This window comes from Rhamphochromis longiceps, linkage group LG20 (assembly GCF_057381845.1).
Source record: "Rhamphochromis longiceps isolate RC_006_pf linkage group LG20, R_longiceps_female_GT1.1, whole genome shotgun sequence".
Taxonomy (NCBI): Eukaryota; Metazoa; Chordata; class Actinopteri; order Cichliformes; family Cichlidae; genus Rhamphochromis; species Rhamphochromis longiceps.
The window spans coordinates 27,313,132-27,341,016 of NC_140576.1; the positions used below are offsets into that span (position 1 = coordinate 27,313,132).

The 27,885-nt window shown below is 41.8% G+C and overlaps 1 protein-coding gene across 2 annotated transcripts in view; it reads right to left on the reverse strand.

Moving 5' to 3' along the window:
• LOC146645513 (metabotropic glutamate receptor 7-like) overlaps window positions 1-19,570 on the reverse strand; it is a 75,412-nt gene extending 55,842 nt beyond the window's left edge. For both annotated transcript variants that reach the window (XM_085393518.1, XM_085393517.1), the window contains exons 1-2: window positions 19,481-19,570; window positions 18,020-19,350 (exon numbers count right to left, since the gene is read on the reverse strand). In XM_085393518.1, the coding sequence (XP_085249644.1) occupies window positions 18,020-18,523 (504 nt within the window). In that variant the 5' untranslated portion in view covers window positions 18,524-19,350; window positions 19,481-19,570. The remainder of the gene's footprint in view (window positions 1-18,019; window positions 19,351-19,480) is intronic.
• Window positions 19,571-27,885: the final 8,315 nt, after the last annotated feature.

Genomic DNA, 27,885 nt, shown 5'->3' on the forward strand with positions numbered 1-27,885 from the left:
GTCAGTCGTGCACCTGCAACACTCTGACCTGCATCCCAATGAATCCCTCTGTACTCCCCCCCACCTTCTCTCCCTATGTAGCGCTCTCTTCAGACTCGACAGAGCATCATCACCAGGCCCATTTCTCCCCTAATAGTGCAGACAATGCGGGTGAGCCTCCTCGATCTTATCGTCCCTGTCTGCTCACAAAGAATTTTTTAGCAGGGCCATATAATTACAGACTGATCACAGGCGTGGAAAATATCACAGCTATCCTATTCCTTGTGTTAGTACTTCTGAGCTCTTATTTGATGCCATGCACTTGAGACATATGTACTGGTTTGGAAGGCGCACAGAACATTTTCATAAGCAGTTATCTGCTTGCTTGGCATTGCCTGCAGTGCTGCCTTGAACCTCTCCCAGAGTTGAGATCGTAGTATATTATCTGCAACACCTGCATTCACAACACACACACACCAAATTCCCTGTCAGCCCTCGTGGATCTGCATGTTGAGAGTAGTTGAAAGAGCATGGAGACGAATGCACTTTCCTCACACAGGTGAGTTAAAACAGAGGTAATGTCCACACACCGTGCTGTGCACTGTGGTAACTGTAGCGGTTACAGACTGTCTGCAGTCACAGTGTGTAGTGTAATTTCTACGGCGCTGAGATCCTCGTGTTACAAGAAATAGGCAGACTTAGCTGCTTAAACTGCCACTCAGTAAGATATTCACAGTCATCGACCACGGCTTTATAAAATTTGCATAACAACAATGAAAATTCAAATCTATAAAAAGGCAATAAAAATGTACAAACACGAGAATTGTAGTTAAATTGAAATGAAAAACAAATGAGGGGATAGACGAACAAACAAATACCGAAACGGATAAACAATTAAAATAGAGCTGCATGAAAACAAAAGTGAACAAAAACTAGAAACTGTCGAGTATAAAGCCCATAATAAAAGTGATTTAAAAGGCAACTGGGGTTTTTTTCCCCCCCACTTTTTTAAGTCTTCACTGTAGAGGTTTTTACTGCCCTTATTACTTTGGGTTTAGCTGCACACCAAGACCTTCCACCCAGGCCTTTATGTACAAAATCTTAACAGGGATTTCCAGACTAACTGGCCCTCACATTAACTGTCTTTCACACAAGGCATTTTATTGGTAGAACTTGTTGGTGGATGTACACTGCCCCGGGAGGTTCAGTTCAGGTCAATAAAGTCTCTTCTCTCCAGCGGTTTCTGGGTCCTCACGGCAAAAGCCCATTCACCTTTCTTCTTCTGTCTAGACAGGGGTCAGCCAGAATAGCCTCAAGATCTCAGCTTACGTGACTCATGAGAAAATAAAAGCTCTGCTGGGAGGCAGACAACAGCAATATGCTTTCAATGTGACTGAGCTGTCAATAAATTACTATCTTTAAGTCTTGTAAGAAAGTGAGTTGATGCCATTGTTAGGGATGCATATTCTAAAAATGCTACATGATACACAATACCATTAGAGGTTACCAAATTGATACAAAATTCTAAAAAATGAGGACTACTTTTGATATCCTTCTGCGTTTTTTGCTTTAAAATTTTCTCCTTTCAGGCTGGTTTTTGCGGTGCTTCTCTCATGGTTTTATAAATCTATGCCCACCCAAAGATTGGGTAATCCACCACTCTGGTCAAGACTGAAATATGTCGATTTCCATTAGATAGGTTGCAGTGATATCTTGCACACATCACGTCCAAAGGTTGAATCCAATACCTCTGGTGATTGCGTTACTTTTTTTTTCTAGGCCCACCAGCAGACTGAGTTTTGCTATTTTTGATGAAATGTCTCAAAAACAAATGGCAGGATTGTCATTAGATTCAGCACACATGCTTCATGGCCCGCTAAAGACAATTTATAATCACTTAGTTGATCCATGACTTTTTCCTCCAGCGCTGGCATCCAGTTAACATTTTACTGTAATTTACCCACTACTAATTACATCAGAATGAACCACAGCTTTACTCTGTGTTTAATGCTAATTGAAGAGATGGTTAACATAGTAAGTACAGGCTCCAGAGACTCTAGCACAGCTTTGGGCACTAAGTCTTGTTGTATATTTGTCTGTTTTTCTGCTTAATCTTAAATTTTATTTTGCTAACTACACCTGACTAAATGTAAGCATTTACAAAGTCCCTTTTCCTTCACCCAACACTTTAAATCATGTTTTGTTTTAAAATTCAAAAATGTATTTTTCTACCATTACAGGTACACAATCTTTTCTGAACATGACATTGGGATACTCTTGAAAGTTGCCCTAGTTGTTTGTAATCCATCACAGTGAACAACATCAACACATCCATCTTCTGAAGCATTTATCCAGTTTGGGGTTGCGCTAGCTGGTATTGGAGAAGAAGATGAGTGAACCCTCTATCTAGACCTGTGGCCAATTTAAATGCAGATATTTGACAGTATCGGAATTATGCAGGGAGGAAATACTGAGGGGGGAAGCTAGATCATTCAAGGAAAGTCATGCAGGCATCAAGCATTTGAGAAAATTTGCAATGTGTCTCTGGCCCACATTTCACTGCAAGACTGTTTTAATTGAGCCACATTGGAGGGTTTTTGTGAATCAACAACCTCCTGAAGGTCATGCCAAAGCATCTAAACTGGATTTAAGCCTGGATTTGACTAGGCCACTCCAAAAACCTTCAAATCCACAGAAAATGTTCTCCAAAAGTCTTAAGGATCATCATCCTTGTGTTCTTTTTTGTCAGCAGTGGGTTTCGCCTTGGAACCATACTGCTACTACTGCCCCACTCACACATATGTGTTTGTCATCTAGAAAATCAAAGTACAAGAAATCCCTGCAGATTTAACGTACCTCAACCTCAGCCTTAACCAGATCATTTTTCACATAGTGTTAGTTGTGAATAGCTTTTTCCTTTAATACATGAAATCATAACTTCAGAATTCCATTTTGTATTTAATTTTGGTTATCTTTGTCTAATATGATTTTTTTTGATGATCTGAAACTTGTACACCCATCCACCATTCTCTTCTGCTTACCCTTGTCAGAGTCATGGGGTAGAAACATGTAAGTCTGACAATTATGCAAAAAGAAAAAAAAGAAATCAAGAATGGGGGAAATAGTTTTTCACAGCACTGTAGATTCTGCAATATACTCTGATGAGAACAACCCTTTGTTCAATCATGGCCAGACGGCCCTGAGGCTCTCTGTTCTGCTTTGTGCTCCGGGTGTCATGCATCACTGAGGACATCTGACCTGCCAGTCATGTCAGCAACACACTAGAATCCCTGCACAAGCAGAACAATGGACAATAGTTCATTCAGTGAGCCCAAGAAGCTTTTTCCAGTGATCTATTGAAAACCTGCCAATAGTGGAAGAACTGGACACGGTCTTTCACGCAAAGCTATTCTGTGTAAACAGACTCCATTCGAAGTGAGATCACAATTCATCAAAGCGAGTGTCTCAACTAATGGACCGAGAAAATTTATGTGCGATGTGTTTTTGTGACATGAACATTTCACATAACTTCTACTCGCAGTGTAAGAAGGCTACACGCTGTCATGTAGTTCAGAGCCGGAATCAAAGATGCTCAACAGACGCCAGATCAGACAATTAACCCCAGACAAGTTAACCAGCCGAAACAGGAACGAGTCCTGCCAAATACAATGAAACTGTCACACATCACTACTGAAAGGTTATCTTTATTTTCAACACGAGCGCGAACATGCATCTCTCCCAGAACAGCTCATGTGGATCTCAAGCCTGCTAATAACACAATCTGTCAAACGAGCTGAAATATCACAAACAAAAAAACTTGAACGTATAAAAGATCTAAAAAGCTGAATATTGAGCTTTTTGGCTCATTGATCATTCAAAATACAGTATGTATGAAGTCTTGATGTATTTTTGTACAAATTTCATATGCGTTTCATAAAGACGGATTTTCTCTATATATATATATTTTTATTTTTTTTTTTGTGTTTTCAGTAACTTTTAAAGACTCAGACATTAATCCAAATCCCTATATAAAAATGATGACAGGGTTCAGAGACAGAAAATTCCTCTATAGCGGTATTAGTGAAGCTAAACACATGAATACGGCATTGAAGAAAGACAGGATTATGTGAATTGCACATGGCCTAAATGTAAAGTGTTAACATTATAGTAGAAGGACACCTCAAAGCGTCGGTGGTTAACTTGGGTGCTCCGTAACCTTTTTTTGCATGGTTTCTCCAAATAAAAAAAGGTGTGATGTGTTTCCAACTGTGCACAGGAGCTGGAAAATTGAGCATTGAGAGGGAAGGATTACTGCCACCCAAAAAACCCCACACACACATGTATTTGTCATCTAGGAATTCATTAAATTAAAGTACAAGAACTCCCTGCAGATATACAGTACCTCAATCTTAGCCATAACTAGAACATGCCTAAACTCAGCCCCCATCCCAACCAGCGGTTAACCTCGTGGTAAACCACACATCAAGAATTATGTGAAGACTCAGCCAGCAAGTCATTAAAATTCAAATGAGCTCTGCTACCGACACCACAAACTGTAACGATCTGCCAAAGAAAGCGCCCATCTAGCTTTTAACGAGAAGCTCATGTTAGTGACAGTGTGGAAGGATGTAAAAATTAATGGCACCCTCCCTCAGCACAGCATGTAGCTAGGTGCATGCTTCCTTCAGATGGCAGGTCTAGAAAGCAGAGCACAAAAAGTACAGCTTCTAAATAAAAGTGCTAACATCAGGTTTAGGAAGTTTTCTGGAAGGAGATCCAGCTTTTTTAAAAACAGCTTTTTACAGTGGATATCTCAAAAACTGGGCATCTCATATCAAAACATTTTACATAGATGAATAGCACTCCAGGCCAGAGAAAAGTCAAAAATTGATTTTAAGGTGAGCTGTCCCTTTAATGTGAATGAATATAGGCATTTCAGTAGCAACAAACACACTTAATACAAGCAGACATAGATACTAAAACATAAGCTGCCAGGCATATAGTGCACAAGCTGTAATACTAACTCTGAAATACAGTGTGGTTAGATTTCTTCGGTACTAAATACATTTTTCACAATTAGCCTCATAAACTAAAGAGTGGCGATAATAGTCTTTGACAAGATGATGCATCGTACACAAAAGCTGGAGCAAATTTATGCTGGCATGTATCGTATTTCATTGGACTTAAACTTCCAGGTAGTGAGCACATGACGCCTCTATGCATAATCCATTGTTGCTATTGATCCACCAAGCCTCATTAAGGGTAACATGTAAGTGCTTCAGCACTGATAAGGCAGTTAAAAAACACTATATTCGGTCATCAATAGCTTCTGTCCAGGAGACAATTGCAGTTTAAGCATCCTCTATTTGAAGGCAAAGAGCTTCCATAATTTGTAAAATGTCAATGGTGATTGAGGTCTTCCCCCAAATCAATGTACCTGTCAAAAACGGGCGTTTCAAAGAGCCCTTGAAATCCCACAGGATTTGCATGTGAAAATAGTAATCCAGTCAACTGATTTTTTATGTATGCTGGCTGCTGAGGCACAGTATACTTTTCAAGCTCAAAAGAACAGAGGACACAAACACGTTCAAACAGCACTCACACTCCACTGCATAGCCAGCAGAGAGAGGGAAAGAAAGAGAAAGAGAGGGAAGAGGGAAAAAAACATTCACCAAACATTATCTCGAGGGAAATACACACAAAATGAAATTGAAGCTAATGAAACTCTGGAGTTCCGCTCTTATATTTTCACATGTAAAATCAACAGGTATTTTAGCTTAACTACCTGGGGCCCATGCTGCACTCTAATAATTTAGTCCCTCAATAAAGGCCACAGCGTGCTGGCTGATATAATGGCTATACCGTATATTACAGCGTGTTGTCTGAATGAATGTTTTGATGCACCCCGAGGCCCTGCTGTAATAACACAACTGAAGGACAAGGAATGAATCCCAGTGACAGTTTATTATGTACGCTGTGAAGAAGAGAATACTGGACCTCGACATCTCTGATACAAAGAGCAAACGTGCTCATACACTCACTGGACACTTTGTTAGGTACACCTTTGTTAGCACTGAGTTGGACCCTGTGTTTTGCCTTCAGAACTGCTTTAATTCTTCATGGCACAGATGCAACAAGATGCTGGATACATTCCTCAGAGATTTTTTTCAGATACTGACCTGATAGCATCACACAGTTGCTGCAGATTTGTCGGGTGCACATCCACGATGTAAATTTACCATATCCCAACGGAGACTTGTTGACTGTGGAAGCCATTTGAGTTTTGCGACACAGCATGTTTTCCTGCTGGAAGTAGTTATCACAAGATGGATACACTGTGGTCGGCAACAATACCCAGGTAACCTGTGCTGTTTAAACAATGCTTAAGTGGTACTAAGGGGCCCAAAGTGTGCCAAGATAATATCCCACACACCAGCACACCACCACCCACACCCTGATCTGCCAAATATAAGGTAGGATAGCTCTGTGCTTTCACGTTTTAATGCCATATTCTGACCACGCTATCCAATCATCGCAGCAGAAATCGAGACCCATCAGTCCGGACAATATTTTTCCAATCTACTACCGTCTAAGTTTGGTGAGCACATTCAAATGATATCCCCAGTTTCCTGTTTTCAGGTGACAGGAGTGGCACTTGGTGTGGTCTTCTGTTGCCTTCAAGGTTTGATGTGTGTTTAGAGATGCCTCAGTTGTAACAAGTGGTTGAGTTACTGTTGCCTTTCTGTCAGCTCAAAGAAGTGTAGCCATTCTCCACTGCCCTCTGGCATCAGCAAGACATTTTCGTCCAGAGAACTGCCACTCACTGGATATTTTCTCTGCTTTGGACCATTCTCTGTGTGAGAAAATCCCAGCAGATCAGCAGTTTCCAAAAATAATCAGATAGACCTGTCCGGCGCCAACAATCATGCCACGTTCAAAGTCATTTAAATCACCTTTCTTTCCTATTTTGTTGCTCAATTTAAACTTCAGCATGTCATCTTGACTACGCTTGCATGCCTAAATTTGATAAATTGAGTTTTGCGTTAATGAGCAGTTGAACAAATGTATCTAACAACAATGACCGGTGAATGTAAACATTAAAACAGGCATATTCAAATAAAATTGTATACATGCAGTACTCATGTATACAATTTATTTACTCAACTTTTTCATACAACTTTATTGTTAAATGTTTACACTTTAAATTTACACTTTACACACAAAAAGACTAAACCCTTTACTGTGTACATTTTTGTTATTATGCCAGATTTTTAAAAAAGTAATTAAAAGTTGTTCTACTTAAATTAATCACAAATTAATGCCTCGGGATAATTATCCGATATTTGTCATAAGTAAAAGGATCATACAAACTGCACTCATTCTGATTAGTAAATTATGAGGGTATTTCGAATCACAGTCCAAGTACATTTTGCTGATAATGCTTATATGCTTTTACTTCAATAAGAAATCTGGACTATACAATCATTTGTTGCACTGCAGCAGTTTTCTTTTTTTGTATTAGTTCAACTAAAATAAAGGTTCTGACTAATTAACACATAGAAGCGGAGGACATATTAATTATGGTAGTGACTGCATTAAACATTGAAATATACTAATTATACCTTTTAAAAATCATCAAAAACAAACATCTCTTCTCACAAGCAAATGCAAATCTGGGGCACATTAAATTAAAGAGGAAACTAAGAAAATATAAACACTGCAGCAGAAGGGCCATTGTGTTTTCTCTTTCCTCTCTCGCAGTCCTAACTGCCGTGTGGCGTGCCTCTACTTCTTGCCGCTCTTCAGCGGCATGCCAACATCAGAGCCCTCACACGGGTGTGCAGTCTATGCAGAGCCTCGTGCCACCAGCCTCCAGGGATGGCAAGACAGACATGTGAACAGTGCATCTCCTGTCACTTTTAAGTTTAAGTCACGCTGCAGGAAGTGTATTAAGTGTATTGTTTTATTAACCCTCAACCAAATGAAGTGTGTGATGGAGACTTCAAAACAACAGTGACGATCAGATCTGTCAGTCAGCAGGCCGAGCCACCATTTTGGTCTCTAATTATTTAATTTTGTTGTTGTTTTTATCTGTCAGGTGGAAATTTTGTGCAGAAAATCTTGGTCTCTAGAGGATGACTGGTGTTCTCAACACTTGTTTACCTCCTGCTGCACCCTTAGCCAAACACTCCTTGTTTTCAGACCTTTTAACCATTTGTTGTAACGCTTCACTTTACTCTCCATTAAAATGAAAAAGCAAAACGTTCTCACTGTTGAATGATTTCTTACATAAAACACACACATACAGAACTCAGGTTCATTTCCATCAACCTCAGCTAGATTTAAGTTCTAAATGGCAACGTGTATTTGTTAGCGAACATGCTAACATTAGCATACTGAAATATTTGCTAACATTTCGTACACTACTTATGAGCATAATGTGTTTGTAAGTAGATTTAAGAGGCTTTTACTATTATTTTCATCTATTTACAGACATTACTTCACTTTTGGATGTCCACAGGAACGTGCTAATAAATGCATTACTACACATAGCTGCATATTTACATTTTAGCATGTTCTGACCATTTACTAATGTTTCTATACTGCTCATAAATGTTAATAAGGACAACAAAAGTAATGTCTTCCTCTTTTTTCCTCCTGTTTTCACCGTTTTCTTGAAAAAAGGATATATTTTATGTGTTGAAAGCAAGTGATAAGAACATAAGAGAACAAATAACACAATCCAGGTCTGAGAGGACCACACGGCACACCCTTTTGAAGAAGCACACGCTCTCACAGACAGCACTAAAAGCAGCCTTTTAACAGTTCCACTTAATTCATTTACTAGGATTGAGACAGGTGCCGGATAAAATACAGATCATATTTAAAAAGCAAATTTCATTCAGATATCCTGTGCTTAGCCTTACAGCACTTAAGTCCACTGTAGCTAAGTGGTCCAGCCTCTTAGCTGTACTGTTGTAGTTTGCTGTAGTTTGTTCCTGCGTGCAAACGAAACTACAATGAGGCCTCTGATAAGTCTTTTCAGCCCGTGCTGGATCATTTTCTGCTGAGGCAATGGGGACAATTTTTCCTTTTGGAGGGATGAGTGAGAGGCCGGCCTGCAGCCAGCGGAGACCTCCTCATGCTTTTCCACTCATCCCCGTAAGGAGATTGGACGTAATGGGGTTTCCTCTTCCATGGCTCCTTCTGCTCACCAGATAAACTGCAGCAAACTTCCAACAAAGTCTTAGCGCTATTCTTGTCACATTTTACAGTCATTCCAACAATAACTTTTGACGGAATACGGTTGTGACCTCATTGTGAGCGGAGCTAAGCTTTTAAGCAGGTGGCCTCGTCCCCACCCTCCAGGGCAGTGGAATAAAATAGGGGAAACAGCCCCTCTGGGGAAGTCAAACTGCAGCAATTGTCAAGAAGAGACCCAAAAACCCATGTAGAAATGAGGGATGGCGCCTCATTAAAGACACCATATCAACATTTTCCAGCTATAAATGGAATCACAATGCAATAAACAAGCTGCATTATGATTGAAAACAAAGAACGGAATAAAAATGTACTGGCTGCGTTTTCATTGAGAAACATTTATTCATGTAGCAAGCTATTATGTAGCTTAATAATAGGGTGCAGCATCCCCCCCAGGCCTGCAGGGAATGACCAAGACCTTGATATAAGGGCTTGGATTGATTTTCATATTCTCCCCGTGGCAGTCTACTGACCTAATGGCCTTATGTCAACAGAAATGACAACTAGTCTAACAGGGATATTTTATTCATTTTATTAATATTGCATTACTTGCTCGCCATGTGTTGTGTTTGGGTGTGTGAATATATACCTGGTCTGCTCAACGGCACTCCTTCACAACATTGCTTGAACTAAAAAGAGAGGAAGGAAGGAAATTTCAAAAGACATCGTCATTAGGCATCGTCTGTCTCGGCGGTTGTCTGTGTAGATCTGAACCCAGGATTTGGCGGACTCTTTGATGCATTTTCCTTGAGTACAGTTCATTATCTGAAAACATTTTGTAAACACTGCAATATGTGTGCAAAAAAATCCAATTTTCACATCAAATCCATGCACATTTATTGCTTAACAAGATCAGCGGTCCCGCTGAAATCCTCTCGGAACAGATAACATTGTTTGAGGATGCACCAAGAAAGGTGAGATACATTTGCTTCTCGTCGTATATTGATCTTCCTGTCTTTCTCACTTCGTCCAGAGTTCAACACGTTTGAACTCTGGCCTGGGAAATGGCAAGTCCCGCCAATATCCAGCCAATTTAAAAGAGCCGGTGGAATTGACCTCTTCTTAAGTAAGTATTGATTGTCTGAATCCTTGTTTGTATAACTGTATGCTTAGGAAGGTTCTTCCTGGATGGCAGGGATGCAAGTACAAAAAACTATGGTATATAGAAACTGATAAAAAATGGTGTATATTTGTCAAATTCTGGAAACTCTTGCTAGCCTATTAATGATGTTAATACCTGCAGCCTGTACTTGTATCCCTGCCCACATTATTTCCTGGATTTCATGCGTTTTAACACAGAGTGTGAGCAAATTTCACCGTGCCAATTCGGGTTTAAACTGCCCATAAGTGTCCACGTACAGACAGAGGCTGAAGCTCTCCAAACCTGTCGTGAGGACCAAAAAACTGTGGAGCAACGAGGCTGTGGAGGAGCTTCGCACGTGTTTGGAGACCACAGACTGGGACACAATGAAGGCTGCTTCTAACAGCTTGGACGAGTTTACGGACACTGTCACCTCCTATATCCACTTCTGTGAGGACAGCATTGTGCCATCACGCACCAGGGTGAGTTATAACAATGACAAACCCTGGTTTACTCCTAAACTCAAAAAGCTGTGGCTGGAAAAGAGTAAGGCGTTCAGAAGCGGAGACAGGGACTGCTACAGAGAGGCCAAGTACAGGTTCACTAAAGAAGTGGACATTGCCAAACATCAGCACTCTGAGAAGATGCAGCAGCAGATCTCAGAGAATGACTCGGCCTCTGTGTGGAAAGGTTTTAGGAATATTACAAACTACAAGCCTAAAACCCCCCACTCCACTGATGACTTGCTCTTAGCCAACACCCTTAACGACTTCTACTGCCGTTTTGACGAGCCATCAGGCAGCCTTCACACCTCCAACGACCCCAACAATAGAGGCACTTTGGACACTCATTCCCCCACCTCTCCCCCCTCCATAGAGCCATCACCACCTTCAAACTGTTCACCTGCAACACCCGCCCCCTCACCCCACACAAAAGAGGATTTCACACCACCTCCTCCGACCACAACTCTTCATATTCATGAAGCAGATGTGAGGAAGCAGTTTAGGAGTCTGAATGCTCGGAAAGCTCCCGGCCCAGACGGTGTGTCTCCTGCCACCCTCAGACACTGTGCAAACGAGCTGGCCCCAGTGTTTTCTGGCATCTTCAACTCCTCACTGCAGGCATGTCATGTGCCTGCCTGCTTCAAGTCCTCTACCATAATCCCTGTCCCCAAGAAACCTAGGATCACTGGACTAAATGACTACAGACCCGTGGCTCTGACATCTGTGGTCATGAAGTCATTTGAGCGCCTAGTTCTCTCCCATCTCAAGACCCTCACGGCCCCCCTCCTGGACCCCCTGCAGTTTGCATATAGAGCCAACAGGTCTGTAGACGACGCCATCAACATGGCCCTACACTTCATCCTGCAGCATCTGGACTCCCCAGGAACCTACTCCAGGATCCTGTTTGTGGACTTCAGCTCTGCCTTCAACACCATCCTTCCAGACCATCTCCGAGGCAAGCTTTCCCAGATGAATGTGCCTGATCCCATCTGCCGGTGGATCACTGACTTCCTGACGGACAGGAAGCAGCACGTGAGGCTGGGAAAGAATGTCTCGGACTCCCGGACCATCAGCACCGGCTCCCCTCAGGGCTGTGTTCTTTCTCCTCTGCTCTTCTCCCTGTACACCAACTGCTGCACCTCCACCCACCAGTCTGTCAAGCTAATCAAGTTCGCAGATGACACCACCGTCATTGGGCTCATCTCGGACGGGGACGAGTCTGCCTACAGGAGGGAGGTTGAACGTCTGGTGTCTTGGTGCAGCCACAACAACCTGGTGCTGAATGCCCAGAAGACAGTGGAGATTATTGTGGACTTCAGGAAGCACACAGCCCCACTCCCCCCCATCATCCTGACTGACACCCCCATCACCTCTGTGGACTCATTCCGCTTCCTGGGTACCACCATCACCCAGGACCTGAAGTGGGAGCCCACCATCACCTCCGTCATCAAGAAAGCCCAGCAGAGGATGTACTTCCTGAGGCAGCTGAAGAAATTCAACCTGCCAACACGGACGATGATGCAATTCTACACTGCAATCATCGAGTCCATCCTCACCTCCTCCATCACCGTGTGGTACGCTGGAGCCACTATCAGGGACAAACAGAGACTGCAGCGTGTTGTGCGCTCTGCTGAGAAGGTGATTGGCTGCAGACTCCCATCTCTGCAGGACCTGTACACCTCCAGGACACTGCGGCGTGCAGCTCGGATCTCAGCTGACCCTTCTCACCCTGGACACAGTCTGTTTGACCTGCTCCCCTCAGGCAGGAGGCTCCGGTCCATTCGCACCAGAACCTCTCGCCACAAGAACAGTTTCTTCCCCTCTGCTGTTGGACACATGAACAATAACCACATGATTGTCCCCGCCACTAACACATGACCCTACGCTGTGTCACTGCATCATTTCATGTTTGGCACTGATCACCACCTGCACTCATGTATATATCTTTCTACGTAGCACTCATAATTCTTATTCTCATGTATATATCTCATGTATATCTCATGCACATATCTTTCTTTCTACATAGCACTTTAATTCTTATTGTCTGCACTGAAGCACCGCAGCAATTTCCTAATGTTGTAAACCTCAACATCTGGCAATAAACCCATTCTGATTCTGATTCTGATTCTGATTCTGAAGTCAGCACTTGATTAAACGACTGGAATGGAAACCAGCAGGGCTCTCAGTCTCAACTAGAAGTGAATGTCACTGAACTATAGACAATGCATTCAGAATCATAAATTAAAGTGCAACAGATTCATTTCAAGTTCAACAGCATCTCTCTGCATATGTTTATTTTGTTTTTTTGGTTTTGTTTTTATATTTTTTCTTCTTACAGCTCTAAAATAAGTATACTATCTAATGTTGCCATAACAACAAAACCATAGAACTTGTAAAATCAGCCACCACCGCAACATGTCACTTGTTTTTAAGTTAATCACGTAAAGCTATTAGCCCCAGTCTTCACGTGCATGGCAGCATTATTACAACGTTTCTCTCTCAAGTATTACACTTTGTTAAAGCAATGTTTATATTTAGAATGGCCTGGATCTCAGATAGTGCTTTTCTACAACACGTCTCAAATCCACTTCACACACACACACTTTATTCTGTGTCTAAGTAATCATTCGGCATGCAGACTGGAGCAGCCAGGGATCGAACCCCCATCTGTCCGCTCAGCAGAAAGCCTGCTCTACATCTTGAGCCACAGCCACCTGCAATTTAGGATCATCACCCTATTTTAAATGTGACTAAATCCACAGATGATGTGTCATCACATCTCATCTATACATAGAAGCATGTTCACATCCTTATTTTAATCTAAAGGTCGTGTACCCAAATAGAATGAATAAGATGTCTTTTCTGTCCTAAAATATGCTTCTTTTGTTTGTTTACTTTTGCACACACAGTGGTGCAGCGGTTAGCACTATCACCCCCGGCACAAATTTTCTGAGTTTGAATCCACCAGCAGGCTGAGGGTTTTCTGTGTGGAATTTCCTCCTACGGTCACGCTTCTTAGACTTATTGGTGAGTATAAATTGGCTGTGTATCTAAGTGAATCGCTATCAGCCTCTACACGATAGACTGGTGACCTGTCCAGAGTCTACCATGGTGGATAATCAGGAAAAATTGATGTTTGCATGCTGCCTGCATTAAATTAACATCGCACGGTGATTTTCTTTCTATTTGAGAGTACCTGTGTGGCTTAGGTTCACTAAACCACACAGGTACATTTTGTGATCTCATAATCTAATATTCAGTAATTCCCTTTTTCTTTTGTGGATAAGTCACGACTGCAAAGAAGGGTGGATATAATTGGATGGGTTTGATGGCTTATTAAAGTCATCCATATACAGTCGAGTTTTCAATTTCCATCTGCATGCTAAATCCCACTGATTTCTCAAAAGAGAACATTTGGAAATATCTAACCTATTTATCTCATCTCTCGTATACAGTACAAATTCTGCTTGTTTTTTATGCTGTTAAAAACATTTTTCATTTTATTTTTGGCACAGCTGACTTTCTTTTTATAGTCAGTAGTCAAATGTGCACTACTAAAACTTCATTCACCGTCCTCTTCAGTAACAAATCCAACTCTGTTGTTTGTGATCTTAAAAACGTTTACTTATGAGTTAAATGCTGAACCTTAGTTGAGAAAGAACTGTCAAGTTAGGAAATTAATTTTCTTTTTTTATCCACGTTTCAAGCACTTGTTATAAAGTTAAAATGTACTGAGTTGGCTTTCTATGTCAAACTCTGAATAAAAGCCAATTAGTAAGTGATGGAGAGGAAATACAAAAGCTGAAGCCACTGGTGTGGATCATTAGATATCCACAAGACAGCTGTGTTTCCATCCCTTCAGCATTGGTAATAGGCCAATTTGTGGGCATATATGTGCATATCTACTCATATGCTGGCTACTTAACATACCAACGGTGTGTTTTATCGTATGGCTGAATGCAGTACTAGGGATGTGACTAATGGACCTGAGCTGCTGCAAGCATCCACGTACAAATGGCAACCGTTACCATGTTTAGAAAACTAGATATATTAAACCTGTGCCATCCGATGTCACTTTTAGAGCTTTCTCCAAAACACACACACACACAGCTCCTTCATATTCCTTTGGTGTCCGTCTTTACCATTGTCAGCTAAATAGATCACACTGCAAGGCTTCAATCTCCTTCAAATCAGTCACAGTGATGATTCTGTGAAAAAAAGGGGGGAGATAAAAAGCCGACCGGAGCCTGTCAGGGCTATGAGAGCAGAGGACATCAATGCCTCACTTAGACAGCCAGTCTGAAGGGGCCGGTTCCCCAGATGAAGAGGACAAGACGGAGTTCACCTGCATTCAATACAAAGTTTTGCCACCGCCTTTGGGAGAAGAGATGCGACGGAGCATAGCAGGCTGCAATCCCTGATGTAAATGTCATCAGGATCAAAATCAATTTCATGATTCATTCAAGAGGCCAGAACTTTAAAACGTACAAAGTTACCTGTTATTAATTTTTTTTAAATTAACAACAGCGTCATCTTCCCGCCTCTGCTCGCGTTCATGGAGTAAGGACTCGACGATTTTCTGCACACATGCAAACAATTCAAAAGTTTGGCTGATTGATTTTTTTTCCTCCTGTGGCATTGTTGCTTCTCATTTCCAACACAGCATGAAAGGCACTGAAATAAAAACATCTTAGCAGCAAATCGGCCTCACCATGGCAACAGTATTGATCACCTCTCCTGGGTCCTCAGAAAAATCTATCCCTCATGTCAATTTCCCAGCACTAACAGTTCAGCAGCTACTCACGTCTTGAATAGACAGGCATGATATTTAGAATCTAGTAATAAAACCTACAATCATTATTTAGCTTCCCTGATGATTCATTTATCGCAGGAGTGAGATACAAAATGACCTGATGATTTTCACTGAGAACAATGCGGGGAATCGGTTGTCACTATTCACAGTCTTGAAGCATAAAGATTACACTAGGATTTCTTGATTATGGAGCTCAACCAATAATGAGGTCTAATTGAAATTGACTAACGCTTTGTAGAGAGTCCGTCTGACTGAGGTCTGGTCTTTTTGATATGAATCCCCCCCCCCCCCCCCCCCCCATTTGCTGGTTTAATTACATCTGAATGGGGGTTTCTCAGGCATTTGATGTTTTTCACAAGACTCACTGAGTAGTATATAGATTTTATTTCAAAGCAGCCTCAGAAACTTAAAGTTACTGCCACCTACCAAACAAACACAGTGTGACTAATGCAAGTAAGTGGGTATGTATTGATTATATTGTATCGTGTGGCCTCAAATTTAATTTGTTATCCATAATACCATTGCTTCTGGTTCCACTGAAAACATAAGTGTGCTCAGAGGCAAAAAAGTTTAAAGGAGGACTGAATCTAACTTCTCAAGGTATTTGGATTTAAGTGCGCCGAAGAAATATGCCTTTTTTTTTCAGCACTTTGAGGAAATGAGAACAAATGCAAAGTGATGGATGGGTCTGCATGACAACTGCTGTCAATCCACAAGCTTGATTACAACACCTGAGCTTCAGCAACACCATGCCTACACTCTGACAGCTTGACACTTGCAGACGTGTTGGTACACCTGGTGTGAGGAGGAGAGAATAAAGAGAATTAGGGACTAATCTGGCTTCCCTTTAAACCCTCTCAGTTTCACAAATGCATAGGTTTTCATGTTACAGAGCTTGCACGAAACTGAGGAACTCTTGCAACCCTCGCGCCGTGCAACAAAATAACAAGTGCAGTTATGCTTCAAAGCGTAACTGCAGGGTTTTGAAATCTTGTAATAATAAAAATTTAATTTATTAAGTGAGCCTACAAAGAGAGAACAGGAACTAAAGCTAGGCTGAAGATTGTGGTGTTGTGGTGGGGACGATCAGTCCGGCAAAAGGAACCACAAACCCTGGATATAAAAAAATGAGTATATATATATATATATATATATGTATACAAATGTGTGGCATGTGTAAGTGTCTGTAGAGTAGAAAGGGAAGACGACTGGGTGGGGGTTAAAAGCTTGTTAAGTACTCTGACGGTCTTACAGATGGAATTAACCAGCTACTTACACAATTTGTCGAACTGAGCTGGAACAAAAACAATGACTGACAAGACTCTGAGTTACAATCTGCAACCAAAAATCATTAGCACCAACACTGCATGCAGCTCCTCCCCAGTTTAAACGCCACTTTAAACTTGCACAGGAAAAACTGTACAGAATTATGCAAAAGCATGCACATGTTTTTTCGAGTAATTAAATACTTTGCTATGTAGATGTGTTTTAAATAATTAATCTTTCTGTACTGGTGCCTTGCTGCATTTCCCATTTCACTGCAGCACCAGCAGTAGGCCAACATCATCAGTTGACTCTCAGCCAACAGAAATAGAGACGTTTTCCTATATGCTCAAGCTATGCCATTAGGAAATTAGTCTTGTGAATTCCTTTCATTTACTTGCAGCCATCAAGCTCAATCAGGCTGCAAAGCGATGGAAACAAGCTTATTTTGCAGAAGGGAAGCCACCCCCTTCCCCCGTAGGTAAAAGCTAAAGGAAACTCAAGCATAACTCAATGCTTTCAGGTTCAAAACAATTCATAAAACCGCCTGCAGTCTGACGTACAAGAGGTTCATATAATCATGTGCAATCATATGAAACAGGCCTTTTATTCTCAGGAGGGGGTTGTTGAGTTTGGGTGTGATTGTGTCAGGCTGTCAGTGCCCACTCATCCAGACTCCGGAGTGAGACTGGAACAGACGGGAGCTGTTCTTTCAGCACCACCGGGGACAAGCAACAGCACTCTCAGCTGTCTCATCCACACAGTCTAGTGGATTGAAAAACCACCCAAACTCACTTCACCTTCCTTTTGTGCCCCATGTTTTAAGATGGAGAGAGGCATCAGTGAGAACACATCGAATCCAATACCACCATCTGAAAATAGATTCTTGCTCATGATGGATTCTCTCTCTCTTTTTTTGTTGGTGTCCTTTCTCAGACACAGTTTTCAGCTGTTTCACTTTTGCTGTCCTTTCAAGCTGCTTTTGAGCGACAAAAAAAGTGTGTTTACCCCTCTCTAAAGCGCATTATTACCTCCAAATTCAACAAACTTCTGCTGCAATAGTGGGAAAAAATGCGATTATCTTAAAGCCACAAAACTAGTGCACACGCTCAGACTTGCCTGGAAGAGGCGTAGGATGTTGGCAACCATAATCGATACTGAACTCGCCGAGGCTCCGATGACTCCCACCACTTTTTCAGGCTTGACAAACACCGGTGGGTCCCCGTTAGTGCACCGCACGTCGGAGGTGTCCTTCGTGATCAGCGCTTGCACGAAAGTTAACGATTGCTCCAGCGCATAAGTATCCCTCGAACAAGTGTCCAGCACCCGTGCGCCTAAGGTGATGTTGGGTAAGAGTTGCTCGTCCTGGTTAATTTGGTCCAAAGCGTACATCATGGCCTCAAGCCGCTGGATGCCGTTCTCTTTTTTGAGGTCCCCGCACGGCGCACCATCGATTCCTCTGGCATGCACCGGGAAGAGTCCGCCGAGGGTCAGGTGTCCCTCAGTCCGTATCGAATGGGGTGCATAAGTCTCCTGAGGCAGCGCGAAATCTATCACAGTCCTCATAAGCCAAAACACCCTCCATATAAAGCTCAGCTTCACGCGTACACCGGGACAAGCCATGATCAACTTTTAGGAAGGAAGAAGCCTGCGATCCGACGATGATGAGACCAGAAGAGGCTAAGAAGTTTGCTAAAACGAACCCATTCTTGTCACCAGGGAGGAGATTCAACAAGCTGGGCTGAGGAACCAAGGGGCAGCAGAAGACTCAGGCGAACTGCGCCCATCGTTTTACAGCCAGGAGTGAGCGGTTAAGCTTGTTGAATAGTGAAGCCCCTAACGGAAATTTAGCGCTCTCAGGAAGGGAGGCTACATCCATTAGTTAGAGAGAATATCACTGAAAGGAGACGAAAACCCGCAGCAAATTATCTGGCTTAATTTTGTCCATTTATGCTAAATCCAAAGAGCGAATAGAAACATAATGAAACCGCTGCGAGGAACTGGCATATCTTCACAACCCAAAGCCCGGAATTTAAGTATCGTGTAGTAGGAATTATCGCTTTAAATCAATACTTCTTAGGACCGGCAGAAGTGGGTGACATTCTCCTTCCCCAGAACAACTCCACGGGAGCGCAGGAATGGCTCGCTCGGCTGTGGTGTTTGTCTCCCAGGGGTGCATATCATCTCCACAGTCTCCAAAGGAGGGGAGGGAATGACGGAGGGAGGGAATGAGGGGGGGTGGGTTAAAAGAAAAAGGAAAAAAAACGGTTAGTGTGAACGCAAACGTGCGTTCATTAAGCAGTGGACTAAGAAAAACCAGCTAATTAAATCCCCGACTCTTTCTCAGTCTCCGCAACCGGTCGCCTTTATACAAAATGAATGAGTCACAGCGAGGGATTCACTGTGTGCGCCGAGTTTTCAGCCCCCTTTCGACGCGAGACGTCATTCAGCTGGCAGCAAAAAAGAAAAAGGAAAAGGAGAAAAAAGATTAGCATCACTTTGTGGAAAGGTTTCCAGGAAGTTAGCGCTCGCTATCTTCAGACAGAAGAGAAGGTAAACAAGGCAAACAAATGCACTTACAGACTTGAATAATAAGACAATTGTTCCTCTGAGTGCCTTTCAGTGGCTGCATCTCAGCATTATAATCTCTGTCTCCCTACTTCCTCTTCCTCCGTTATCCCCCTGAAACACACACACACACACACACACACACACACACACACACACACACACACACACACACACACACACACACACACACACATAGACACAAAAGTGTTTTTTCCCCCCCTCTTTTCTTTTGATGTTGACGGTGGCAGGCATGGAACAGAGATCTGTGGCATTATGAAAACACAGAAGAGCTGCAGGTATGAAGGGCTTCACCCGCCGACTAAAAAGTGGCTTTCCTGAAATAGTTTTGGATTCATTACTGATGCACCTTTAAAACGGAGCAGAGAGGGAGGTATGGGAGGGAGAGAGAGCATAGCAGACACGTTTGGAGGGGTCCAGGCTGGTCTCCAAGGCAACCCTTCTTCAGAAGACTCCTGATTCATCCTGTGCAACCCTCCTGCCCCCACAAATACACGCACATCACCCCCCGCCCCCTTACCACACACACACATCATCAACATCATCCTGGATAAACATACTGGTCCACAGACTGGTGAAAATTGCCCACACCTTTAGGAGAACGGAGGCCTCACATCTTCCTAACAAAACTCTATCATCACCAAACTATTTAATTGCACAGATGGTACTTTTACAAACAAGAAGATTATGATAATTTGCTTTTGTGGGCATGCATTAGCCAGGGACTCACTTGGCAATTTGAGGCATTAATTAAAAAGGTAGTTTCTGCTTTGCATTCAAAGTAAATCGCACATTCAAAATAACAACAATAATCATTGTAGTCTCTGCTAATGAGTACATGTTCAGTGGGTTACGCGGAGAGAAGGGGAGCGAGAGAAGAGGTGCCCGCTGAGCACTCTGTTAATACATAATTCATGCATAAACCTTCATTTTCAAGTAACCTTAGAAACTGACCACTCGCCAGCCAACACACATGCAGCAACAGCATCCACATTGTTGGTGGAAAAGTAAAGTACAGTGGCACTCTGGGAAACAGGAAACAGGAAGTGGATTACAGGATAAGTCCCTTAAGTTGGTTTATCATTGAATAATAAGCAGCCTCAGAGAGTTGTTTTATCGTGAAAATGATTATGAGGCATGGAATCCCATTTTATGAACGTGTTCATTCCATTAGTTTCTGTTCAATTAAAAGATTAGAAAAGGCGATGTAGTTCTAATTGAAACATGTCCTATTGACATTACAGGCTTGGATGGACAAATTTCTAATTAATTAAGTTGAGATTAATTCGAGCCTAATCCGGCCATGTAGTGTATTTATCTTCATTAGCCACGCTGAGTACATGAATATCTTTCAACAGGCAACTCGTGCATGTCCAATGTAGTTTTGGGTGTACATACTGTACACTGGGGCCAAAATTCATGAGATGCACTAAAAATACATTTAAGGAAACTGTGTGGGAACTGCAGGGAACAGACTGCTGGGGAGAGAAACCAGGGATGTGAGAGGGGAGGGAGGCAGATGGCCACCTCCACAGTGAGCACACTGAGACAGACAGGAAGGCAGGACTGGAAAAATGCAGCAACAGCCTTTACAAATGACACCCGGAGAGACTGGTGTCGCAACGCACGACACTAATTCCCCAGCTCGGACTCGGAAAGGTTACTTTTGAAAAATGGGGCCCTCACCGTGATTTAATTCACTGACTAACCCCAGGAAGAGGGGCCTTTTCCCCGGGGAGGCTGTGTGATTTAGACTGAGATTACACTTTGGTTTGGATCCTTTCTTTCTCTCCCCTTCCTCGCTTTTATACAGACAAAGAGTCACGTGTCTGCGCACTCAAACAAATTCCATTTCACTTTCATCATGGGATGAAGTAGGAAGCAACAAGAAAGAGGAATGAGAGGTTTATGTTTAATACACAGCTGACCAAAAAACCAAATAGAGTCATAGTTTTCACATGGCAGGGGCGCACAATATTTAACAGGCATCCTGCCAGATAAATTATGGTCTCCTTTGAAAAAGCCAGAGCTTTTGTTTCAAGCATTCAATAACTTGTCTGCTCGATATGGTCTTTTTCAAGTCAATTACAGGGGCTGGCACTGTGTGCTCCTCTAAAGAACGACGAATCCAAGAACAATAAAAAGTCAACATCCAGGACAAGAGGCAATAAGGTTTCTTTTTGGGCAGACACTAGGCACAATGGCTCTGTCTGTCAAATTAATTAACCTGGAAACCTGTTTAATTCCCAGACTCGAATGAAAGGGCGACGGTATCCACAGGAAAGAAATAACTCCAGAGCAGGAGGTAATTGCACGTCGAGGTGATTTGTTCGAAAGCACACAGGCCACCAGCCTGTTTGGAGTCATGCATATTCTGCGAGGGGTGAGGTGTTAATGTTAGATCAATGTAGGAACATTGTTAGATTAGCAACATGAAGGTCACTGAGCTGCTGGGCCCCCTTGTCTCATTTTGTACCATCTGCTTTGGAATAATAAAATCAGGGCTATCCAAGCTTTTCTGTACCACTGTAACCAGAAATAGTGCCTGTAAGGAGACAAAAAAAAGCATGTTGTAATTCTACAGGCGTGCTGCACGAGAAGACAAATTCTTACCTCTTCTGCTGTTTATGCCAAAGACAAAGCAGGTGCAGTGCAGCTAGGACAATAGACTCTCCACACTCTCAATTACGATTGTAATCCATCTGTCATACCCTCTCCCTTCTAATTATGTCTCTGTAAAGCTGCTGCTGTGAGCTCAGTACCCATTCACACTCTGAAATGTGAAAGATAGACAGATAATGCACAAGTGACCACTGGAATACATAACTGCAGTGGGCAGCTTGGTGACAGCTGGTTTTCTCCTGTTTGAGTTTGCTTACATTATAAGTGCACATTGGCAAAAATATAAAGTGAGAAAATGGAAACCCAGTATAATATTAATGTAAACTATAGCTGTTTTTCTTATATAAGACAAGTGTCTACTCCTTATTGTGAGCCAGCATGGTTGTGATAATGACTATAGGTGTTATATGTGACAATAATGAATCCAAAGGTGCTGACCTTCCACCCACAGAGGCCAGGAATTTTCCAGAGACCCTATTAGTGGGTAACTGGGCCTTTGTTTTGATGGCTAACGTCATGCTCCACTGGACTCACATGGTAAGTGGGTGCAGCTGTGTTAGTTAGCCAGGAGGACTTTAGCCACAAATGTGATTGTGATAACAAATGCCTATTGCCGTACGTCCGTTAATTAGCCAATGCTTTGAGCAACTCTGTGACATTTTTCTTTTTTTTTCATCTCAAGTGTTTTTATGTGGCCTTGTGAAAGAGGAGATTTTATCCTCAGTCTCGGTCAGTGAGTCATTACAGCCCCTCTTCATCTGTGTTTCTGTTTTATGGGGATGATACGACAGGCCTGTGAAAGAATATAAAAAGCTACAGCCGGCATTTGTTTAGCTCATCTTACCAAAGGATAAAGGATAAAATTTAGGCTGGGTTAGTCCAAAAATAACCAAACCCCCCAACAAACAAAAAGCCTATAGGGCAAAGACACAAACGGGTTAAAATAAAGTCAGTGTAAACATGATATAGCCAGGCTTAAAGTCAAAATCTAGTTTGTTTTCCTATAGTTGCTACTCAGACTACACAGCTTGTAACACTAAAGACAATAGCAAGCTCCAGGTATCGACTGTACAGCTTGCAGGATTTTAGATGATGTATACTTATTGGCGATGGAAATACAGCGCACTTGATGAGGAGTTGACAGAGAGGTTTCGATTCCGTAGAAGCGATTTATTTAAACCTGCTGAGAAGCTGTTGCAATTCTTGCTGGACACAATCCAAAGATTGGTTTGTACCACTGATCGGTTTTCCCATCAACCAAATCAGTGAAAGCAGGTGAAGCTTTCCAAAAACCATCAACGGTTATACCGCTATGTACTGACCTTTTCAGTGGAGAATCGTATCAAGTTTGATTAATTTTGTGCTTTTCTTTGTGTTGCTGAGGTCTTTCCACTTTTACCTTACACTTTCTTCTCAAAGCGGGGCGCCTGACTCACTACACTCCAAGTTGAGTGCTTTTTCTGGTTAAGCTATCAAACTAGTACTGCTAGACTGTCAGTGTGTTCTTGTGCTGACTATAGCTGTTTTCTTCTTTCAATGTCAGTGAAAATGCCTTTTCTACTTCTATTATCAACAGTTACTGCAAATCAGAAGTGAAAAATCAGCAAGAGAACAACAGGCTGTTATTTATGCACCCTAGCAACTAATACTGCAAGGCAACCACGGTAGTCACATGGGTATTCACATGAATGCATCGCTAAGATCTGGCACAATTAAGACTGGGTTTTCGCTTTGTTGCTGCAAACAAATGATGCGGACAGCGTGCGTTCTAAAGACTAGTGTTGATAATAAAGTCAGGACGATGCTTAGTAAAGTCTTGTTGTTGCTGTATAGTTGCTGGGCAACCACATTGATGAAAATGAAACTCTTTAAATTTGGTTTAATATCACAGAGACATCATGGTAAGAACATCTGGATTTTAGATTTATCATAGTGCAGCTATTTCTTTAATGCATTTGCCTAAGGTTACAGATGAAGAATTAGTTTGTCACTTGTGAGTTTTTATTAATCCAAAGACTAAAAGAAACACAGTAAAACAACATTTAGGTCCAGTATTTGGGCAATGGCACATTTTATATACCACCACAGTGGATTTCACATCAAACTCTCAAGATATGATTGACTTTCAGCTTTAATTCAAGAAGTTTAACACAAGTACTTCATTAACCGTTTAGGAATTACAGACATTTTATACACAGTCCCTTATTTTCAGAGGTTCAAAGGTTAATGAACAATTGATTATCCAGCATTTTCATTACAAAGTGAGGTCGGTTCCCTTGTCATTTCATGACAAATTAAGCGAATAAAGGTTTTGCAGTCCACTCCAAGCTTTCCAGGCATCAATACAAGTGAAGCGGCCCGTCTTTAGCATCTTTAGGCTGAAAAACGAAAACAGACCTATGAAAAACATTACGTGGCAAAATCAACAAACTAAATTCTTTCAGAATTCTTTCTTTACTTAAGAAAACAAACCTCTCATCACATTTAGCCATGTTAAGTAAACACATGAGGAGGTCAGATGATCATTATCAAGGTCTACAATTAAGCGATTCTTTCATGAAAAGGGTTTACACTAAGGTGCAAACAACTGGTTATGCTCAAAAAAATCTAAAAGAGTCTGTACAGTTCTGAAAAGAATATATAGAGAAAACCAAGATTTACCTGTACCAGAATGATGGGAAGAGAAAAATATGGAGAAGGAGAGAAACAGATGATGCACAGTATGCCACATCATCTGTCAAACACGGTAGAGGTAATGTTATGGCATGGGTGTGTATGACTGCAAATGCAAGCAGTTCGCAGGTGTTTATTGATGATGTGACTGCTCAGAGAAGCAGCAGAATCAGAACTCTGAAGTGTGCAGGGCAAGAATCCCTGCTCAGATTCAGGTAAATGCTGCAAAACTGGATGGATAGATGGATAATGACTCAAAGCAAACTGCAAAAGCAAACAAAGAGTTTTTCAAGGCATAGAAATAGGATATTCCTCAATGGCCAAGTCATTCCTCTGAACACAACCCAAATGAACATGCTTTTTAATAACTGAAGACAAAACTGAATCCAGAGAGACCCACAAACAAGCAGCAGCTGACAGTGGCTACAGTAAAGGCTTAGCACAGCACTGCAGAATATTTTCATCCAAGTATGAAAAACAATGCTTAAATTGAAAATTATGTTAATATGTCCAATTACTTCTGAGCCTCAGAAAAAGTGATGGCTGTAATTGCTAAACAGTTAATGTCGTTTTTAAATTAATTAGTGTTTAATTTAATTAATTAAAGCTTAAAGTCTCACTTCAATTGCATCTTTATTCGATGATTTGTGCGAAAATCGTGTAATTCTCCAAATACTTTGTAACTCTGACTGGAATAAGGACGCTCATGCACAGAATGGTGATCTGAACATTTAAAACCCTCCAGCTACAAACACTCAGTTTGTTCTTTTTGTGATATCCCAGCATGAGAAGGCAGAGGATCTCACAAAGAGCGCTTACCTGGAGAGAAAACAGACACTTGCGAACATGGCTGAAGAAAAGACGCCACAAGCTGATAGATATTCTGAAAGTTTTTGGATTTTCCAGAAACAGAAGGGGCTTTAGCTAACAGCCTCCCACAAGAATACCACAGCCACATCTGTCCACTCTAAAACACTTTTGAGCACAATTATACGACAATCACTGTTTGTGAGTATGTGTGCTCACAAACAGTGTTTACGAGCTGTGTGATTTTATCGTATCCGGTCGTTAAGTGATGACGTGACGAATCCTACTTCCGGGCCTAAAGTAGTCTGCATTTAATATGGCTTTTGTGTTGTTAACATGTTTAATGTTGTCAAAGGAGCTTGCAAAGAAAAGCGTCTGGACTTCTTTAAGTTACTTGAAGACGTTTCACCTCTCATCCGAGAAGCTTCTTCAGTTCTAAGGTCAAATGGTGGAGAGTCCCAGATATAAACCTAGTGGGAGTATCCCCCCACAGAGGGACAAAAGGACCCCCTGATGATCCTCTAATCACCTGAGCCAAGGTGTGAAACTGGGTGTGGGTCCCAATCAGCCAGAGTTTTGGGTGAGTTCATTGTGAAACCTGGCCCCACCTTATCATGCGAATTCCTGAGATCAGATGGCCCAGGATGTGAGTGGGCGTTAAGGTGTCTGGGAAGGGATCTCAAAACTGGATTATAGATGGCAGAGAGTTGGTGTCGTAAACCCCCGCCTCTGTTCAAAGATGGTCGCTCACAGTGGACATAGATGGCTTCTTTCACTCCTCTTTCAAACCATCTGTCCTCTCTGTCCAAAATGTGAACATTGGCATCCTCGAAAGAGTGTCCTTTATCCTTAAGATGCAGATGGACTGCTGAGTCTTGTCCTGTGGAGGTGGCTCTTCTGTGTTGTGCCATGCGCTTGTGAAGTGGCTGTTTGGTCTGTTTGGGCCCAGCCCAGACCTCTACATTGGAGAGATCACTGTTGACCTCCCTCGGCTTTTATTACCGCTAATCATTTATTTAAGCTCAGTTTTAAAACCTTAGGATGTAACTACAGCCCAGCCCATGCAGCAGTATATGAATGACTAACCTCGTATTGTTGATGGATTATCTCAGTTGTTCTCCTGGCTGAAGTTTGGTCCTTTTACAGCATCCTGCCATGCGATTGCATTTGTTCCTGACCACCGAGAACACTCACGTTAACTTTTATCGAGTGGAAACATTTTTAGCTTGTTTATATTATGCTAACATACCTGTGTCGCTACCGGTCACGTAGCACATCATTATATACCAGCTAGCCAAACTTCAGTAACCCTACAAACGTCACTGCTGTTTAGTTTTCTGTCTTCATTTATGTTGGAAGTGATAACAGAGCTGTACGTTTTAATTTGTTTCCAAAACCCCGCAGTCAGGACATGCTATATTGCATTTAGATAGAAGCTAGCGAGCTAACTTCCTGCTAACTTCTAACTCCGTTAAATGTCATAAATTCCGTTTTCATGGATGCCTGGATGTTAAACTCAATTGTTACACCTGGTAGAGCAGAACGCTGATCATTTTATTAAAGATGAAAGACTTTAGACAGTTTTTCAACTCTCAGTAATGCCACAGTGATCGTTTGATATATGGACCTGCAGTGGAGTTTAGGTCCAGACACAGCTAGTGACGTCAGACTTAACGACCGGATTGCTTAATCTACTCGATATAAGTACCAGAGATAAAAAAAACAAAAAACCCCAAGGCTTAAGGTCTGTGGTAAAATATCTCCAGTTTCAGACTGCACTCGATTAATATCAGGATTTTTTGCTGTATGATTGTTCAAAGGAACACAAAATGATGGGTATGAGAAAAAGCTTTAATTTAGTTTTCAGAATTAAGCATCAATGTTTAACATTGATCTTCTCCCCTCACTCCCAGCAAGAAAGCAATTAAGTGTAAGATGTTGAGTTATTCCTTTAATGAGGGTCTATATAACGATTACCTCCCTAATATCTGTGAATGAACATATTATCAGCCCTTTTAGCGAATAACCCCGAGTCGGCTGGTGAGTAACTGAAAACTAATAACTGCTGATAAATTCTAATTAGAAAAATGTCAATATTTTCCTGCCCCTCTCACTTAAACGGTGACTCACACCAGATCACTTTACATATTGATCACCTTACCATTACTCACAGTTGTTCCTTTATAACAACTGTGAAGAGCGCTGGAAAAAAAAAGAAGAGATAAAACATACAGTGATAAAAATCGGGACATTTTCTCAAAACAATGTGAAGCTGAACTGTTTTGATCTACGAT